At 37.9% G+C, this 21,754-nt stretch overlaps 1 protein-coding gene across 1 annotated transcript in view; it reads right to left on the reverse strand.

Annotated features, from left to right (window-relative positions):
* Positions 1 to 21,754, reverse strand: part of LOC136752651 (complement C3) — a 65,071-nt gene that overhangs the window by 15,104 nt on the left and 28,213 nt on the right. Inside the window, exons 21-30 of the mRNA XM_066708143.1 lie at positions 19,534 to 19,746; positions 18,959 to 19,019; positions 15,150 to 15,236; positions 14,430 to 14,633; positions 8,155 to 8,230; positions 6,831 to 6,990; positions 4,942 to 5,037; positions 3,591 to 3,738; positions 2,913 to 3,076; positions 2,634 to 2,792 (exon numbers count right to left, since the gene is read on the reverse strand). Of these exons, the coding sequence (XP_066564240.1) occupies positions 2,634 to 2,792; positions 2,913 to 3,076; positions 3,591 to 3,738; positions 4,942 to 5,037; positions 6,831 to 6,990; positions 8,155 to 8,230; positions 14,430 to 14,633; positions 15,150 to 15,236; positions 18,959 to 19,019; positions 19,534 to 19,746 (1,368 nt within the window). The remainder of the gene's footprint in view (positions 1 to 2,633; positions 2,793 to 2,912; positions 3,077 to 3,590; positions 3,739 to 4,941; positions 5,038 to 6,830; positions 6,991 to 8,154; positions 8,231 to 14,429; positions 14,634 to 15,149; positions 15,237 to 18,958; positions 19,020 to 19,533; positions 19,747 to 21,754) is intronic.

Consider the following 21,754-nt stretch of genomic DNA (forward strand, 5'->3'; position numbering starts at 1 on the left):
ATACATGCTTTGGTAATTTGGTAAAAGTAATTTTGAATGTATAACTTTTTTTTAATACTAGAATCGCCATAGCCACCTTTTGAACAGCTTTTGCAATTCAAAATATCTTTGCGTATATGAATTTCCCAGGCATATCTGTTTTTATATGTTTCTAAATATTTGAATGAAATACAAAAAAGGACATTTTATCATATATTCATACATTATTATTTATTTTTATTGGCAGATTTGCACTTGATATAGCTCTTGTCTGACTGTTCTGAACAGCTCAGCAAGTTTCTAACTTTCCTTTAGAAATCAATCTTGGTCACATTGCAACCTAGGTCTCTGGATCACTGCCTTGATCACTCATCTGTTTGATCATGAATGCCAATTCTTCTGTATTAGTGTAAGGCACTGTACTGTTGAAAAGCACATTTTCTGCATTGATACAGTCATTTTGAAGTCATTTCAGAGTGCTTTCACATTGCATAATATGCCATATTTCAGTTTTAATACTATTTTTTAACTGGCTATTTATGTTTTATAATTGTATAAGTCTGTTTAGATACATGCACACTGATTTATACACCAGTTTATACAGTTTATTAAGTCTGTTGTATTAGTTTTTTCATGTGTAGGCTATATGCTCTCATATTGAAAAAATAAGAAAAATGCAATGCAAAATGCAGTGTTTCTGCCCTGAAAATGTTGTAAAATATGTAAAACTATTAAGTTTTATCCAACTTTGTTTACATTTTCCTCACACAGCTGTTTTATAAAGGAGCCGCATATTATGCAAGTGCGGTGGTTGTATGTACAAAATGTCAGCGTTTCTGGTGTCAAAAATAATTCAACAGAAAATATAACCTAATAAAATGTTTTACATCTGAAGCCGTCTATAGTCTATTTTAAGTCTTCTGTTCATAATGATGCAAGTCTGATTATTTTGAATTCCCGATTATAATTTAAATTTCTAATCCAATTGTCAGAACAGAGCTATTAGTTTCTAAAAGTATCATTAATCTAATCTATTCATTATTTATTTGCAGATTACCTAATCCAGGATGATTTACAATTAAATACAAAATATACATAAAGAATGACAATACCATAAGAGCAAGGAATTGAAATACAATACATTGCTCTTACAAACACAAAAGTTATTGTATATTGTAAGTGTCAGAGACAATTACAGTAACTACGGGTCTAGTAAGAGTAATACGACACCATACAATTCAATTTCCTGATAGTAATAATACATGTTATATTACGATGCAAGTATTGTTAATCAAATAATATAATTAAACCAATGTACTAATTTTTTTTTAAATAGGTGTGTACAAAATTTACATTTTGGACAAATAATTGTTGAATTTGTATATAGACAGCCGTATTTTACATTTTGGAAAATAGCTCTTTTACAGTTTACTTTTGTACAAATTTGATTAAAACTGTCTACATCTAACCCAATTGATAAACTGCATGACTGTGGCTTTGTCTTTTAAAAATCATATCATTGACCTTGACCGGCCTTGCCCTAAAAGGCTCCCAGCCTTGGCCTCAGCTTGGCATTGTGGCTTCCGGCCTTGAACTTGGCCTTGGCCTTTTGAGTCCTGGCCTTGAATCCAAAACTGGGTATTCATGGTGTGGTTGTTTGGATATGTTCTCTGACATACTCTGGGGCCTCCCAGAAACAGGTGTATTTAATCTGAGATCACGTGACACTTTAATTACACACAGGTGGAATCTATACAATTAATTTAAGGCAATTGACTACACCACAGCTTAGTTAAGTGCAATGGGGGTGAATACTTATGCAATCAAATCTGTTTTTATTTGTAGTCAATTTTTAAAAAGATAATAGATTTTTTTCCCACCATTGACATTATGCAATACTTTGTGCAGATCAGTGGCCGAAAATCCCAATTTAATCCATGTTAGCTCCAGATTGTAACATTACAAAATGTCCAAAAGTCCTTGGGATCCAATCCACTGTATGTATGTATGTATGACTAATTTCTATACAAATGTCATCTATTTAGATTATTTTGGTAGATCAGATGTATTATGTGAAGTGTCTGGATAAATCTGTGATTTAAATTGGATTGTTTGCTCTTCATATATATTATATATATATATATATATATATATATATATATATATATATATATGTTGTTTTTAATACTGCCATTAAATTGATGGCTTGTGGCCTAAAAGTCCGGCAGTTCTCGTGTAAAACTCCATTTTGCAATAAATGTATCTTTCCCTTTTGAAAATCTTGCTTTTATTATTGTATGATAATAAGTTGCATTGAACTCTTATATGTTTTATTTATTTGTGATTATGGATGGATGGATGGATGGATGGATGGATGGATGGATGGATGGATGGATGGATGGATGGATGGATGGATGGATGGATTGTATATTCAAGACATAAAGCAGAGTGAGATGCCAGAGCCCCACACTCTAAGCACCCAATACACAAAGCTCCACCAGAGTGACACATCCACTCACCTGACGTGAGGGGTTTGTACACTCGGAGGGGGAAGACATCATCATAACAACCTCAAACACTGTGAGGTCAGTTACAATAGCACAAAACACATTGAATAAGTACGTTTGGTGAACTCATGCCATTTAATAACTTACCCTTTGTGACCTGGTTTGAAAAGCATTACTGCTGGTTATTTTCCATTTAACTGGTTGGCTACGGCCCGACAGCTGGATCCCCACATCCAGATCTATATCCTTGTACAGAGGTACTTGGATCATGTATTCAGCCACCGCTTGGAATACCATGATTGTGGCCTAATAAGAAAATCAGAAATAAGATTAGAAAATATTTGTAATACCAGATAATAAAAATACATGAATACATATGCATTTCCTATTATACTCTATAAGAAACTAAGTAGTAATAAACAATACCTGAGTAGACCCATAACCACCCCCATAGAACCGCTGTTCTGTTAACCATTCCACTGCATGGCCAGCACGCTCAAATTCCTTCAGCTTCAACAGGGCCAAAAGAGCGTAGGCTGTGGCCTCCAGGGAATAAAGATGGGACCCAGGCACAGGCCAGTGGGATTGATCTGAAAAAGCAAAATAATACAACCACAAGATTCATAATGTATGCGATTTAAAACTTGAATGGGGAACAACATTTTTGGGAAATACTGGTGCTATTGGTTTTATTAATATAGATTATACTGGCGTCTGTTTTTTCTTTTGATATACATTTAAATCAATTCCCATTTGGAGTTCCCAGCATTTTCAGTTTTCAGTAATGAGGGTTTATCAATATATTTAAAATGCATACACTTTTGTTTCTCTAATAATTTGACTATTAATTGAACACTAACATCCCTTCAAATATTATTGCATTGTATTATATTAACAGCATAATTTCTTAATTTTCCATCTGTTATGTTAATAAGATTGAGCTCCATAATCATTCCACTTTTTTCAGGAGTATGCACTGCTTAAAAGGATGGTTAAAGGTATATACTGTTTTATTATAGTGTTATTATAGTAATGCTTCAAAAATGCATAATTAAATGAAAAATAATTAAACCAATTATTTATACAAAGGTACTCAACACTCACCTTGTGATGTAAATTTCAGTAAAGTTCCTAAGTGATTCTTTTCTGTCAAAGCCAATGCGTAGGAAGTCATAGCTACAGCATATGGGTTTGTTAGGCTTTGTATGCGTCTGTCCAAAAATGTGACTGCTTTTCCTATGCTGCTTTCCATCTGGAAGTGTTTAAAGTTATAATTATAGGTCAAAAACTATTTCAGTGGATTATACTTGATATATTTGAACAAACAAACAAAACTAAAAACTGACAGACAAGCAAATAAATGCAATCGTTATCGTTATTCTTATTTTAACTATTGTTAATATTCCAGATAGAGGGGGACATTTTCAAAATGTCAAATACAATCCATTAATAAATAAACTAATAATAATAATAATTTATTATTATTATTATTATTATTATTATTATTACAAATAAGACCATATTTAAAGATTTTAAAGGTTTTCGATTTTTTTCCTAACAATATGAAGAGGATTTCCATGACAAATGGCAAAAAGAGGCTTTTCCACTGTACCTGATGGAGGGTTTTTATACAAGTCAGAAAGGCTACTTGAGTGACATGTACAGTGGCCAATGGGCAACTTAGTTATACAAAATGTATTCAACAAGTTCCTATGGTAATTTCAGAGGCCCCTCCCACTGTGGATAGTATTCTCAACTTGAAAGATAACCCATTAATTCATAACATCTCACATGGTGTAATACATTCAAGTTCTAAACACAGTGGAAAATATTGTATTACTATGGAGAACCAGAGATGACAATTGCATGATTAAAATGCATTAAAATGCATTATTAATTTCAGAATCCAGTTTACTAATTTGTGTACATGCTTTTTATTTTTTGTGCACTATTTATTAATTATTATGATTTTACTTTTTTGCACCAGGTTTACTAAAGTACACTGTGTGCTCACCAGTTCCAAGGTGTGCAAGAATCAGCACATTGTGCACAGAAATTATTATACTATATGTCCAGTTGTTTAAAATATTATTCAACTCTCCTCTCTAAGGCTGGGATTTAAATCAAAATTTTGACCCACCCGCTAATAGAAAACTACAGAACTGTACTCAGTTGTGGCTTAATTGTTAGTTAGATGCCACTTTCTTCTAATCAGAAATGTAACCGATATGATATGTACAGGATATGTACAGGTTTTTAGTTTGCTATTATCGGGTGGGTCAAAGTTTTGATTTAATCCGGCCCTAAGGCTCTGTATATACCTTCAGGTGGAGATATGACAAAAAAAATAGTAACATGTAAATTATACAAATTGTAAAATCTTTAAATGATTTGATTTGTAACGATGATAAATCAGGCAATCCCTGATTAAAACAATAAAAAAAAAGTTACTCACATTTACATGTGCTTTACAAATTGTCTGCGATTCCAGTATTGCTATTAAGACAAAAGAAGTCAGTGATGCATCTGCATCAGATCCCCGAACATCTCCCTAAAAATATAAATCAAATAAAAATTGTATTTTTTTAGGGACATACATAAACAGTTCATACATCTGTATCAGTAGGAGATTTAAAAAACCACAACAATTAAACTGTGCTCCTTTAAAGATTTAACTGAAAAAGTTAAGGTGAGGGAAAAAAGTATTTGATCCCCTGTTGATTTTGTACGTTTGCCCACTGACAAAGAAATGATCAGTCTATAATTTTATTGGTAGGTGTATTTTAACAGTGAGAGACAGAATAACAACAAACGCATTTCAAAAAAGTTATACATTGATTTGCATGTTAATGAGTGAAATAAGTATTTGACCCCTTCGACTTAGTACTTGGTGGCAAAACCCTTGTTGGCAATCACAGAGGTCAGACGTTTCTTGTAGTTGGCCACCAGGTTTGCACACATCTCAGGAGGGATTTTGTCCCACTCCTCTTTGCAGATCCACTCCAAGTCATTAAGGTTTCGAGGCTGACGTTTGACAACTCGAACCTTCAGCTCCCTCCACAGATTTTCTATGGGATTAAGGTCTGGAGACTGGCTAGGCCACTCCAGGACCTTAATGTGCTTCTTCTTGAGCCACTCCTTTGTTGCCTTGGCTGTGTGTTTTGGGTCATTGTCATGCTGGAATACCCATCCACGACCCATTTTCAATGCCCTGGCTGAGGGAAGGAGGTTCTCACCCAAGATTTGACGGTACATGGGCCTGTCCATCGTCCCTTTGATGCGGTGCAGTTGTCCTGTCCCCTTAGCAGAAAAACACCCCCAAGCATAATGTTTCCACCTCCATGTTTGACGGTGGGGATGGTGTTCTTGGGGTCATTCCTCCTCCTCCAAACACGGCGAGTTGAGTTGATGCCAAAGAGCTCGATTTTGGTCTCATCTGACCACAACACTTTCACCCAGTTCTCCTCTGAATCATTCAGATGTTCACTGGCAAACTTCAGACGGGCCTGTACATGTGCTTTCTTGAGCAGGGGGACCTTGCGGGCGCTGCAGGATTTCAGTCCTTCACGGCGTAGTGTGTTACCAATTGTTTTCTTGGTGACTATGGTCCCAGCTGCCTTGAGATCATTAACAAGATCCTCCTGTGTAGTTCTGGGCTGATTCCTCACATGATCATTGAAACTCCACGAGGTGAGATCTTGCATGGAGCCCCAGACAGAGGGAGACTGACAGTTATTTTGTGTTTCTTCCATCTGTGAATAATCGCACCAACTGTTGTCACCTTCTCACCAAGCTGCTTGGTGATGGTCTTGAAGCCCATTCCAGCCTTGTGTAGGTCTACAATCTTGTCCCTGACATCCTTGGACAGCTCTTTGGTCTTGGCCATGGTGGAGAGTTTGGAATCTGATTGATTGATTACTTCTGTGGACAGGTGTCTTTTATACAGGTAACGAGCTGAGATTAGGAGCACTCCAGTATACCTGTATAAAAGACACCTGGGAGCCAGAAATCTTGCTGATTGATAGGTGATCAAATACTTATTTCACTCATTAACATGCAAATCAATTTATAACTTTTTTGAAATGCGTTTTTCTGGATTTTTTTGTTGTTATTCTGTCTCTCACTGTTAAAATACACCTACCATTACAATTATAGACTGATCATGTTTTTGTCAGTGGGCAAACATACAAAATCAGCAGGGGATCAAATACTTTTTTCCCTCACTGTAAGTTCATCTATGGGTCTATAATAACCATGTTAGAACACTGCCCCTATTGCAATGTATTGTCTTTAATGACTGGAATAATAATTAATAACTCTTAAATCTATTTAAAGTAAACATACCACCATCTCTCCGTGAATTACAGGGGCATCCTCTTTGAAGATTCCATCAGGATTCTGTTTATTGATAATCAGCCATTTTATTGCATCACATAACACTTTGTCATCCACTGAAATAAGAGGGTAAGCCAATGCAAACACCTTTGCCACATATGCTGTTAGCCTGGTAATGAAAAACATGAAAGCTTCAAAATAGCATAGCAAATACATTGTTTTAATTAATCTCAGTTATCCATAAATTACATTATGGATCCAGAAAATGCAATGACTAATATTATGATATTTTATTACCACCAAAGGTTATATTATCAGATGGTTATATAGAGAATATATTACTGGAATCAGTTAAGAGTGCAACACTGCTGATTAACGGCCTTCAAAGATGGTGCTACACAGATTAAATTCACTAAATCTCTTCAGTTTAGAGCCAAGATGTCAATCCAAACAATTAATTCAATTGGAGATTACAAGCACTGTTATTAACTTGTGAAATGATGCGTGTGCATGTTTTGACCCGAAATCAGGTTTGCTGCCAAAACAAAATGGCCACAATGAAAGACATAAAAATTATGAAAACACTGGAAAAAACACACCCATTTTCACATGTAAACCCATATTTCACTAGCAAATGCTATGGAGATAATATTTCCTTAAATGACCACATTACAAGAGTGGAAGATTTTTTTATTATTGTGGGTTTCAAGATGTCAGTCAGCTGTTTTTGGGTGTTAATTTTTGAATGTTATGATTATCTATAAATATACTATTTAATAACTGTGTAATATCATAACAATTTAAATATAGTTTAGAAGTAACAACTATTATCATTTCTACAATTGAGTGAATTTAATAAATACTGCCCTCTATTGATGTCATGTCTAATCTAGCTCTATTGTGATTAGGTAGTGGATCTCTAATTTAAATTTTAATCTAATTATGAGTGATGATAATTAACTCATTACCTAATTCAATTACTGCTTTTGTACTTGTTCTGTTCTCTACAGTTGATTTGAAAAGAATGTGTGAAATGATCACCTGAAATCAATTATGACTTTGATGTCGTTATCAGTACAGTTCTTTCAATGACTAAGTTCTGAAGACCACAGGTCAAAACACGCAAGATCTCACTGCGTGATCAGATTACAATAGTATTTCGTCAGACTGCACGAGTGCATGACTGTATTTTACATTAGGATGATGTCTGTTCAACAGGCAGCAAGCAGTAATGTACTGGAGTGATATGGAAGCATTGCTTTTCATGGCCCTACATCACACAGTAAAATACACTCACAAATTAAGTAAGATAAAGGTGTTTAAGAATTCCTACCAGGTGCTGCCAGGCCTATGTGTCCATGCTGCATATGAGTTGTCAGTTCTGCGGAATGCCAGTTGCTGAGTATATCCTAAAGTAGAATATCAGCAAAATAATTAATGTAAAAAATAACAACAACAATAATAATATTTTTCTTGTTTCTGTGTAAAATTGAAGTAAATATTAAAATTGTATTGACTGTTTGTAATTTACACATAAAGGGTACAACAGTCAGGAAAGCTGAGATAACAGAAAACAATTTCTCTATCAAATTAGAAAATCCTTCTATCAAGTTACTACCTTTGTGTTACATGCAGAATATAAACAAAATTATACAATATATATATATATATAGCCTGTCTGCGCTCTCTTCAGTGTGTAGGCAACGAATGTGTGTGTATTTTGACAGTTATGCTTTGTTGTAGTTTACACTAAACAGCATATTTATATACATCATATAAAGAGGTTCACAGTAAGTTGATGAAGAAAATGTGTATAAAATTGGAACTCAGTATGTACTGTACATTTTTAATATTACTGTGATAGGTCACTCCAGCTTAGCTGCTGGTGGATGTGTGTGGTTGGGATTCCCGTGCTGGCGGCTGTTTGTCATTCGGTCTTGTGTATAATTAAGCGCCGGTATGCACTGTCTTCTCAAGCGCGATCCCCCTAGTGTCTTCCGGACAGTTAGCCTGTCACAATTACTAGCACGCCTTGAGTCAAATACATGCTTTTATGATGATGATGATGATTAGCTCTATTCATGCAAATTATATATTTGAGTCATGAATTCAATCAAAAAGAACACATTTGGTATGAACTCGAAATATGACTCAAGAAGACATAGACCAAGAGACCAAGCGCAGGATTAAATCAAAAATGTTGGCGCTGCGAGTCGCTTGCAGAAACATTAGCGCATGTCTGCGAATGAAAATCGCGCTGCTAAACTATGGCGGTTTTAAATCTGACCCGATTTGCTCCGCAAAATGACCTTCTCACAGCTCCTTTCTTGCACAACGTGACAGAATAAAACACAGATTTCACACAGCTGCTACTACAACACTACACCACTGTACTCAGTCGCACTTTCGTGTTTAGTTAGATGCTACTCTCTTAATTTTTAAAGTAAATCCCATGATGTACAGTTGTGTATTTTGCTATTAGCGGCTGGTTAAAGTTGTAGTTAATCCCACCCAACAATACAGTGGGAGTGGTTACATTTTCGATGCATTAAATCAAGAAAATATCTGCGAGAAAACACCCTGAAAATGCACTCGCAGTTTCCCTAGTTTTAGACAACTTCAGAGTTGTCTAAAGCCTCTCGTGGTTAAGGAAAAGTGGAAAGATTTTCCAATCGGCACAGGTTTGTACAGGTCTGCACCGTGTTTATTCACAGCTTCCATGGTTATGTGTGTCCAGTGGACATAATTGATTATTGCTATAGTAACTGCAGTGCAGGTGTACAGTGCGGGTAACAAAGTAATTACATGTTGCACCCAACATCCACACAATCGAAATGTTGCCTATTGTTCGTTCACAGAGAGAAAATATGTTGTTATTGTAGCGTTAAGGGGGGTGTATTGTGATAAGAGCATTATAGCCCTGAGCTGGAGCTCTGATCAAAAGAAGACTTCTCCCCCAAAGTTACCAATTTTTCATCTGCCCATGAACTGTTCTATGTCAAAATGACAGTTTAGGGAGTCAGCTCACCTAGAATGGGCAAAGTGGCTTGGAATCCCTGCTGTGAAAACGTCTGGGGAATAGGGCCTGGAGGTCATAAAACCCTTTGAAGCGGGCGAGAGCCGAAATCCCGAAACAGAGCTACGAACCCAGGCAAACCGGCATTTCCAAAAGATGGTATGGATTGGCATCAGGCATAAATCGAGCCTCCTCCAATAGGAGACTGGGGGGTTGGCACAAATCCAACCTCGCAAATTCAAGCACCAATCACCTGTGATCTGATGGCATAAAAAGTAGCGCACAGCACTTTCTCTCTCTCGCTCTCGCTCTCTCTCACACCCTAACCTTCACCCTCACTCCCACTCCCACTCCCACTCCCACTCCCACCCTCACCCTCACCCTCACCCGAACCGGTAACTCGCTGCCTCAACTCAACTTAGCTCTGTTGCCAGAACCGGAACCGGAAACCAACCAAGTCTTTGCCAGCAACAGAAGAGTTAAACTGGGAGAAGGAGATTGAGCCGTACGAAGAATTCTTTTAAAGGACTTTATTAAATAAAGAACTTTACAGACTGCGCTGCCCGCCTGTGCCCACCTGATCAGTGGAGTTTTACAGCTGGACAATTGACTAAGTCGACTGTATACTAAAGTGTCAGTCATTTAAATAGCTATTTGAGTCTTAAGAAACTTGACCCTGGGAACAAACAGGGCCCTGCTTTCCTCAAAGACTTCGTCTTCAAGTAACTACGGTGGAAAAACCCTGCTTGCAAAGAAGATTTTGTGCACAACCTTGGAGCCTTCAAACCAGTGGAAAATCTGTTTGGAAACGACTCTACTTTCGCGAAACCCCAACTTCCAGGTGCATCGACTGAGTGGAAGTTCTTGGACAAAGCCGAACCTGACTGCCTTTGTTCCAAACCACACGGACCTCGTGCCGTGTGCTGTTATCTGAGCCCGAAGCCAGAGAGGCCTCTCTGCGACGAAGTTCAGATAAGTTTAACAGTTTGGAGTTTGTGATTCATGACATTTGAGAAATCAATTAGAAATGTTAATCTGTGATTCATAACTCTAGAATGTGTAATATCATTTAGTTTTCTTAAATATAAATGTGTGTTGCATTAAACTGTTTTGTTGATAAATTTAGAAATACAATCTGTCAACGCCGAGAAATATCTTCTCATTCCTGTTTAACTGTTTAGTCTGAAATTGACCCAAGTTAATAGACACCAGATTATAGGTGGCCTATCCTTAATCATTGAATAATAATCAGTTAAGGGAAATTGTGGTAACAAGTAATGATAGGATCTTTCTCGGCACCTAAACATAAATGAGACTGATATATATATATATAACGAGAAGTTACCTGACATAAATACTAACCTGCGTAGTTATTTAATGTCTGACTAACAATACTAATGAGAGACTCACCTTCGTCTTCGTCTTACTAACCGGTATTGTAGTCAATGTGTTTATAACCTTTTTTGTTTAACGATTTGTGTGATATCATATGCGATCCCATGGTCTTTGATTTGGTCACGGAAGTGATTTGTCTTTGATTTGTTGATCTAGAGTTGAATTTTAATTAGTTTTTCCCTTTTGTATAATTAGTGTAGTGCTACATTTAGTCTTTGTTTTTGAATAAATTTGACAATTTATATCTTTGGAATTGGTCTCTGCGTCCAATTATTACAGAAATTGAGTTCTACAAGATTCCAGGATTCGTGATAAGGTGATACTATAAATTCACTTCTTTAATTGAAATGTATAAGTGTACCTTACGCTACAAGTGTTATTCACTTCACCTGTCAGTGCTCATAATGTTATGGCTGATCTGTGTATTTAACATGTATGTGTAAACATTGAACACTGGTTTCTTCAATACATATTTTGGTAGTGTGGCCACAGTGCACACATTCTTTGGAGAGATTTGGTGAGTGTGCAGGTGCGCTGTACCGCAGGGTCTACTGTCATTGTTTTTTACAGTAGATGGCATCGAGTGATATTGAAATGATGTACTTTGTAGTGATGTACACATCACTGTTCATTTTCAAGTGATGATACATACAATTGTAATAATAGGTATTTATATCACAACATGGTGTCCAGCAGTGGCGTGTTTAGGGGGGGCACGGTGCCATGGCAATTTTCAAAAGAATAAACACGGACGGAGCTCCAGCGCGGGACTCGAACCCGCAGCTCAGACACTCGGAGCTCTGATACCGTGACACCCGCTAGGCCATTCATGTAGATCTGTAGAAGTGGGCGGCTTAACACTGTACTTATTAATTTGGAAGGTTATCTCGCTTGTAAAGGGCTCATATTACAAGTTATGTTCAATGAGCTAAAACATATTTGCGCTCCACTATGACAGAAGAAAGACTGTACGGGCGGCGCACTTGTACATAAGGACTCACACTGATGTCTGTTGCTGTTATTGATGAATCCGGGCGTCACAACAGGACACTTGCATTCACACAGAAACTCCAACATAGCGGCGCAACAGCTGACTTCCAATGAACAGCTAAGTATTATTTTCAGTTGCTAGTTTCTTCCAATGATAAATGTAACCACTATGAGTTTTGTAGTCGGTGCGTCACAGTTTGTTTTTAATCTGCACCATTACATATAACCCAGCTAACACAGAGTTTCCACAATGTTGTAGCAACGTAATTCAACATTGTGGCAACACTGTGTTAATTGGGAAGTGGACGCTGAATAAAATATTTACATCGATCTGTAATTCACCCAACCATTGATCTACCCGCTAATAGATAACGCCTAGTTAAGGGCGTCTGCCAATAATAATAATAACTACACAGCTTTCTTCAATGGTGGCTTTGGTTTATTTTTTTTTTTCTTCTACTCATAGTTGTAACCGCTACGAAGTACAGGCTTGTAGTACTGTGTCAGCGGGGAGATTAATGCTGTGGATTCACAGCACGGAGCGCCAGATCGCTGTGTTTATGTGCTTTATTGACCATCGTTGCTTCTCGCAGCCTGTCCTGCTCTCCCGCCTCCGGTTTCTCTTCAATTTCAGACACTGTGATTGGCTTGCGGTGCCTCTCGTGCTGCCCGCCCATCCCGGAAGCAAAAACAGGCTCCTCCCGTTTGCAGCAGGGTTGCCAGATTGGGGGGAATCCCCCATTTATGGGGGGAACCAAAGCCATGGGGTGGGGAAATGGATGGAAATATTGCATGGGGGAAAACATGGGGGAAAGGATATCAAACAGGGAGGAAAAGTAAAAAACAGTGATTATGGACGGCCCCACTTGCCAATAATATTGGGTTCTGTAGTTAAGCGCTAGCCTGTCTGCGCTCTCTTCAGTTGTGTGTAGGCAACGAATGTGTGTGTATTTCGACAGTTATGCTTTGTTGTAGTTTACACTAAACAAGCTAAATAAAACAATTCATGAGTTTGTATTATAAAACACAGTATAAGTCAGTTACTTAACCATAACAAATAGTATTTGCCAACATCCACAAATACACTTTACTGTATCACACAGAGTAGTTGCTATTTTCAGAATTTGTCTCTTGATTCACCAAATAATTCTGCCACTATATCTGTATTTAATAGTAGTCACCATAAATTAAAAATTATACTTTTATAGGGCGAATAGACATTTAATTAATAAAACCGTAATTCCTAAAAAAAAAATGTATTCACTCTGTTAAAGGAGTGTATAGGCCAACACAAATCATGACGCTTGACACAATATCAGCCTGCGGTGGAGTCCATATTAATTCCTCTGTTCAGTTAAAACTCACCCAAATAATAATCACTATTTCACTATTATTTTTATACATAGCATCCTTCCAATCAATCCACAAGATATATGTGGGATTTAAATACGAGAGATGTTGGATTTTTGTGTTTTCTTCCCCCCTCACTATAGTTTTTCAAATGTTTAAACAAGTGAACTAATAATATTCAAGGTTTGCTTTTCTTCATAAATGTTACTGGTTCACATTTTTCTCAGCAAGTGGCTGCATTAAGAAAAAAAAAACCTGTTGAATCAGTCTTCTACTTTCAAAATCAAATTAAAACAGGATAAATGCACACTTTAAAATACAATGTGCAATCCACCTTTGGCTTTAAGCATCATGACTTTACTACCTCCTTTCATACTGCATGTCAATTTAAATTGGTACTTAAATGCACACCTCCTCAAGATGACATAAAAAGACAATTAAATGCACCTGGTCCGCAAGCCTGTTACTGTTACACTTCCTGGGACAGAAACAATAATTGGTAAGACAGCCTTTTATCGCAGTTACAGTAGTTAAAATTTGAGGTATTGCATCATGTTAATAAGAATTAAAGGGGCATTTAAGGCCCATATACATTAGTACGGCAATACTGTATGTGCAATTCCTCTCTAATAAGGGTATTGTGAAAATGAGGGGAAATGTTCCCCCAGTGGGGGGAATTTTGGAGTAGCATCTGGCAACCCTGGTTCACAGGTCTTCATATTTTAGATTAAATTCAGCAAAGAGCTGAGCTGTGAGATTCCCTCCTGTGACTCTTCTGCAACTTTTTGTGTTCGCACTTTGCGAACATTTTTTATTTAATCCTGCCCCAAGTGAGAGAAGACATTTAATCCACTTACCCCTGTTAATGTATTTAATGGCCTCAGCTCGACGCTCCAAACCCACTGTTTCCCACTGGCCAGTATTGTCCAAATAATGAGTGGCAATTACAGGTGAAGTTAGGCCAATCATGTTCTGTTCTCCACACCCACCGGGCTGTATGATTAGGTTTTTCAGAGAGGCACCATTAATGGCACTTACAATGGTTTCGCTTACAAGCTCGCCTGTTGAGGAATTAAAAAAAGTTAATATGCCGCGGCATTTCACACTGCAAAGTAAGGGACAAAACATTTCCAACATATTTTCCTAGTGTTTTCTGCTTCATACTTATTTTATTGTATGTTGTATTCTAAATCAAAAGGTAAATGTATGACCATTCCTTTCATGCATATTGAGCACTTTAACCCTAGGATGCATATGCCAGGTAAAAATGAGGCAGCCTAATTTTTTTTCTCTTTTTTTTTTTTTGCTGTATTGATCAAATCATTTATTTTTTCATCATCTAATTTTCCAGGAATTAATTAAATATTGTGTATTTGATGTTTCAGAATCATAGATTTCTTTTTAACTTCTTATTTTTTATCCCAAGTTGGGTATTACTAACCCACGTTTTCATATGCTGGCTGAAATATGACCCGTATGTATTTCCTATGGAATTCAATGCATTGTGCTGGTCAAACTGACCTTTGTTGCTTTTCACTAATCACTGTTTTAATTTCTATAAGGGTTTTTCTCATTACCTGTCACACTGATAAAAGTCTGGGGCTCTGTATTTGGCACTATTGACTTCAGGGCAATTCTTTCAACCTTTTCTGCTTGATTTCCACCTGTATGGAAAATAGAAAACATGAAATACTGAATTATGGTCATATACAGGGGTCCCTTGAATTATGCAAATTATGCCTAAAGTGAAATTGCATAAAGTGAAATTGCGTAAAGTGAATAGATTGGTATTTAAAATAGGGATGCGTTACAAAATAAAAATAAAATGCATTACTTTTTTTCTTCAATCATTCTCTCACTCCCTTGAAGGCCCTTGGCCCCGATTATTAGCTCTATTGAGCGTTTTCTCTCTCTATATAGTTTTGAAACAAGCTCTGAATTTCTCAAAAACAAAAAATGCTTTTGTCATTTAAGTTAGACACATAGCCTACATATTCACTACACTACATTAATACGTTGTGCTAATTAAATAAGGTAAAATACCATAGTGACATTTAGGCAGCTTGTCTTTGTACAGAACAGAGGAAACCGAGTGTATATAGAACAAGAGCAACATATTGTAAGCTTCTGAAAATAGTAAATGCCATCAATAGGGTCTAAACAATACCTTAAATAGAAATATATATACATGATGTTCTTCAGATCTTTGTACTGTATTAACTTCGATCATTCTAATTAAAAACATTCGAACACACCATTTGAAACCATGGTATTTTGTGATTTTGTTTTACAAATATTGTTAATTCAACCTTTGGACTCCAATTATTTAGACATTATCAGGCTTGTTAAAACATTAAAACATCAACTTTAAAATCCCTTGTTATTTACAATAAAGGGCCGTTTCTCAAAAGCTGTTGTACTGTTGCCCAAAATTATATATGGCCCATTTCCATGTCAGGTTAGTCTTCACTTTATTCCATATGTTCTCCTCCACTGAATGTTCACGAAGCAATAATTGTAATTCTTCAATACTTGTTTAATCAAAACCAGCAAGCAAACTGCTCTTGTAGTCACTTTCTGCTGCATTTAGCAGCTGCATCAATGTTGCAAGCTGACATGCTGTTATTGTCCCAGATGTGCTTACTTCCCTTGGTCTCTGCATTATTCATCATACCTGGATAATAAAGGTTTTCTCTGCTTTATTTGCTTTGATACTAATCACACATGGTTCTGAAAATATCAATGCCCTAATTGTAACACTTCATGATGTCACATTTCTTTCAATTATTTATCTTCAGACTAACAATTTTAGTTAGTTTTCACATTTTAGTTGATAACCAATACTCTTAAGTAGTTAGCTGCAGAGATGAAGCATTTCACTGTTAGTGGTTATTAATATTGGATTGAGTTGTTGGGGTCAGAAATGCAATGCTAATCCCTAACTGCAAAAGTAGCCTTAACCTACACATCTTGTAAAATCCCACATTATTTAAGAAATGATTAATGATATTGAGAAAGCAGCACTGGGGGTGTGTGTTGATGACGGGGTATTTATACTCTTTGACTGGAAGCGAGCGTGATGACATCGGAGTTGTTTACTCCCGAAATTAATTTATAAATTCTACTTCGATAGTTTCACAACACCGATTTGGGTAGGTGTGGGGGAATGTGATTTTATTTGATTTTGGCTTATTCTCTTGGCTACAGGAATGAGGGTCTGGAGCCGGGTCCGGACCGTCTAACCCCCAAAAAGTTATATGGCTCCCTGTACCACCTACGCAGGTTTTTAAGAGCAAAGTCTAGCTTGGCTAGTAGAATCTCCTGAATGGGATGGGATGGGATTTTGTAAGCTTCGGATGACTGATGTCTGTGAGACTTAATCAGGTGATCCGATATGCATGCCATGGAAGATGGATATTGATTAGATGATGAACTGGTGTCCAGTTATTATGCGTCTGATTTATATTGAACGAAGTGTCCATAGGTGTGACTCCTGGAAGTAACGGAGTTGCATGACAGGGTGAGAGTTCATGTGAATGAGGCGAGTTGGTCTGAAATCATTTCCTGATGGGTCTGTTTTATTTGTTTAAAGGCAAAATTGTTAAACTGTAGGGTGAGGAAGGAAGCCTGGAACATGGAGACGGAAGAAGGGGTTGAAATGCGATTGAGCACTGAAAGGGGAGAGTCTTGTTAAACAGAGAGGCTTGAAGGAAACAGACTGGTATTTAATGATGGGACTAAAGCACAATTGTTGTGGAGTGGATTGGTGATGAATCTCAATTGTGAGATGAAGCGTAGCAGGTTAACGTTTCCGTTTATGGAAAAGTGTTAGGTGGCCGGAGCAATCATTTATGGTACTGGCCAATTGTGCTGGTTAATGTTTTTGAGTTGGAACCCCAAAAAGTGAGATGGTCAGGGAAGACCATACTACACTTTGAGGTAAAGAGTGCGAGGGGCAGCACGGAGAGTGAGCGAGAGAAGAATAGAGGGAACCTGGGTCAGGGCGGCGAGCATGGACACAGCCAGCGCAAGGTGGATGCGATGGAGGGCAGAAGGAGGTACGAGAGACTAAAGCACGGAGCTGGCTTGGCGGCGGCACACAGCGGGGGGACACTAGTTGGAGGAAAGGGTTAGATGGGTCTACAGCAAACACGCTGCTGGCTACGAAGAGGTCCTGCATGACAGTGTTGCCTAGAAGATCACAGGAGACTGGTAGGCAGCAACGCACAGCAGAGGGGCACCTGTTGGAGGAAAGGGTTAGATGGGCCTGCAAGAACACACAGCCGGCTGCTCAGAGGTCCTGCAAGGGAAGCGGTAGAGATCGACATCTCAGAGGACGGGCAAGGAGTAGAAGGAAGACAGCATGGAAACAAGTCTCATGTTGCACGATCACACGAGTCGAGATGACCAGAGCGGACATTATGTTGCTTGAGCACCTGAGAGGAGGAGGCTGCGGGGGGCGTTGGGGAACCGAGGAAGCCAAATGGTGCTGCCGGCGAGTGGAAGAGAGAGAGAGCCACATGCGGGCCAATGGCGCAGTGGGTCAGGGCTATGAGGGCCACGGGCAGGGAGGACCTGGTGAAAAGGGGCCTCACGAGGGCTGAAGGCGATGACGGCCGCTGGGAATTAGTGCCGTTGGCGATGGGGGCCGCACGAGGGCCCCTGGCAATAAGGGCTGCGGGTGATTGAGGGTCGCACGAGGGCTGCGGGCGATTGAGGGCCGGGAGAGCACCATGCAGGGCTGCGGGAGTGGAGGGAGACTGAAAAATATTGCAAGGCATGTAGTCTTGTGACTTAGGACAGGATTAAATTAAAAATGTTCGTGCTGCGAGACGCTCACAGAAGCATTAGCGGCATGTCTGCAAATGGAAATAGCTAAACTATCCTGATATGTATTAAATCTAACCCGATTTGCTCCGCAAAACAACCTTCTCGCAGCTCCTCTCTTGCACAGCGCGAGAGAATGAAACAACTTTCATACAGCCGCTACTAGAAAACTACATAACTGTACTCTGTCGCACTTTCATGTTTAGTTAAATGCTACTCTTCTAATTTTTAATGTAAACCCCGTGATGTACAGTTGTGTATTTTGCTATTAGCGGCTGGTTAAAGTTGTAGTTAATCCCGCCCAACAATACAATGGGAGTGGTTACATTTTCGCTGTATTAAATCAAGAAAATATCTGTGAGAAAACAACCTGAAAATACTCTCGCAGGTCCTCTAGTTTTAGACAATTTCGGAGTTGTCTAAAGCCTCTCACGGTTAAGGCAAAGTGGAAAGAAAGATTCCCTCCTGCAACTCTTCCGCAATTTTTCACGTTCGCAATTTGCCAACATTTTTTATTTAATCCTGCCCTTAGTGGTACAATCATAAGCAAGAGACTCACCATGTTTAGAAGGATCCAGAATCACAGTTTTAATATTCTTCTTTGTTTGCACTCCTTCGGCCTATGGAAACAGTAAATATTTGTTCACTTTCATAGAACCTGATATATTTTTAAACTATTTAATTTATTGATTATTTAAAACACACTATACTGGGGTATTGGTTAAACAATGAAATATTGAAATATTTGAAATATATTGAAATACATTGAAATAAATGTCACTTGATATTTCAGAGGTAATTTTAATTAATTACTGTTGCAAATAACCCCACATTGATTTGTTTATCTTCCTCAGGATTAATATACATTACAGAAAAGCAACACTTACTTACTTTTATCTTTTTTACTTCAGTCAAGTGGACAAAAACAATAAGTATTCCTTAACTATGTTATTATCTTTTAATCCTAATTGACAAACATTTTTACAGAAATTAAATTACACAATTTAATAAAACATGTGAAGCTCATTACGCACTGTCCACACTTCATTCTATAACACAAACACACACATATATATATATAATATATTATATATATATATATATATATAGATTATCACAGACATTGTTACCTACCACAACCCTAAGCTTCTTCTTCACACCATCAGCAATGAATTCCCCATAGACAGAAGCTTTAACCTCAATATCCTGCTCCCCAATTTGCATAGGGATAATGACAAAGGGGACAGCTCGAGAAGATAATGGATCAATGTACACTTCCTCCTTGTGTTTTCTTTTACTGCTTGCAGCACTGCATATCTGTTCGTTCTCCATCAACTCCACACGTACCTGTGCGAGATACAGTTCATAAGGTGTTGTGCATGAATGACACATGATTGTGCTCATTCCAAAAGTCCATGAATAAAAAAAGTTTACAACTGTGTCATTATATAGACATGCAGTAACACAAAATCTCCCCCACTTCCCCCAAAGCAAGAACACTCTTTCCATGGTGTTTTCCTTCTCTTGAAGAGTAAGATTTTAATTATCCCATCTTATTATTCAAACCATATTCATATAAAACAAATGTATATTTTTATACATTTTTTGACACTCTAAATAATTTACCTGTAAATATATTTGTACAGTTTTGTGTTTGTTTTTATATTTCAAAAAAGTGCCTGTGTTCAAATCCAACTCATCGTGAGTTGTTTCTTATATATATATATATATATATATATATATATATATATATATATATACAGTGAGGGGAAAAAAGTATTTGATCCCCTGCTGATTTTGTATGTTTGCCCACTGACAAAGAAATTATCAGTCTATAATTTTAATGGTAGGTGTATTTTAACAGTGAGAGACAGAATAACAACAAAAAAATCCAGAAAAATACATTTAAAAAAAGTTATAAATTGACATGTTAATGAGGGAAATAAGTATTTGACCCCTTCGACTTGGTACTTGGTGGCAAAACCCTTGTTGGCAATCACAGAGGTCAGACGTTTCTTGTAGTTGGCCACCAGGTTTGCACACATCTCAGGAGGGATTTTGTCCCACTCCTCTTTGCAGATCCTCTCCAAGTCATTAAGGTTTTCGAGGCTGACGTTTGGCAACTCGAACCTTCAGCTCCCTCCACAGATTTTCTATGAGATTAAGGTCTGGAGGCTGGCTAGGCCACTCCAGGACCTTAATGTGCTTCTTCTTGAGCCACTCCTTTGTTGCCTTGGCTGTGTGTTCTGGGTCATTGTCATGCTGGAATACCCATCCACGACCCATTTTCAATGCCCTGGCTGAGGGAAGGAGGTTCTCACCCAAGATTTGACGGTACATGGCCCCGTCCATCGTCCCTTTGATGCGGTGCAGTTGTCCTGTCCCCTTAGCAGAAAAACACCCCCAAAGCATAATGTTTCCACCTCCATGTTTGACGGTGGGGATGGTGTTCTTGGGGTCATTCCTCCTCCTCCAAACACGGCGAGTTGAGTTGATGCCAAAGAGCTCGATTTTGGTCTCATCTGACCACAACACTTTCACCAAGTTTTCCTCTGAATCATTCAGATGTACATTGGCAAACTTCAGACGGGCCTGTACATGTGCTTTCTTGAGCAGGGGGACCTTGCGGGCGCTGCAGGATTTCAGTCCTTCACGGCGTAGTGTGTTACCAATTGTTTTCTTGGTGACTATGGTCCCAGCTGCCTTAAGATCATTAACAAGATCCTCCCGTGTAGTTCTGGGCTGATTCCTCACCGTTCTCATGATCATTGAAACTCCACGAGGTGAGATCTTGCATGGAGCCCCAGACCGAGGGAGACTGACAGTTTTTTTGTGTATCTTCCATTTGCGAATAATCGCACCAACTGTTGTCACCTTCTCACCAAGCTGCTTGGCGATGGTCTTGTAGCCCATTCCAGCCTTGTGTAGGTCTACAATCTTGTCCCTGACATCCTTGGACAGCTCTTTGGTCTTGGCCATGGTGGAGAGTTTGGAATCTGATTGATTGATTGCTTCTGTGGACAGGTGTCTTTTATACAGGTAACGAGCTGAGATTAGGAGCTCTCCCTTTAAGAGAGAAATCTTGCTGATTGATAGGGGATCAAATACTTATTTCCCTCATTAACATAAATTGATTTGCATAACTTTTTTGAAATGCGTTTTTCTGGATTTTTTTGTTGTTATTCTGTCTGATCATTTCTTTGTCAGTGGGCAAACGTACAAAATCAGCAGGGGATCAAATACTTTTTTCCCCTCACTGTATATATATATATATATATATATATATATATATATATATATATATTTATAATTAATAGTTTAAAGTATTTGTTATTGAACGTAGAATAATCGTATT

This window comes from Amia ocellicauda, chromosome 7, assembly GCF_036373705.1.
Source record: "Amia ocellicauda isolate fAmiCal2 chromosome 7, fAmiCal2.hap1, whole genome shotgun sequence".
Classification (NCBI taxonomy): Eukaryota; Metazoa; Chordata; class Actinopteri; order Amiiformes; family Amiidae; genus Amia; species Amia ocellicauda.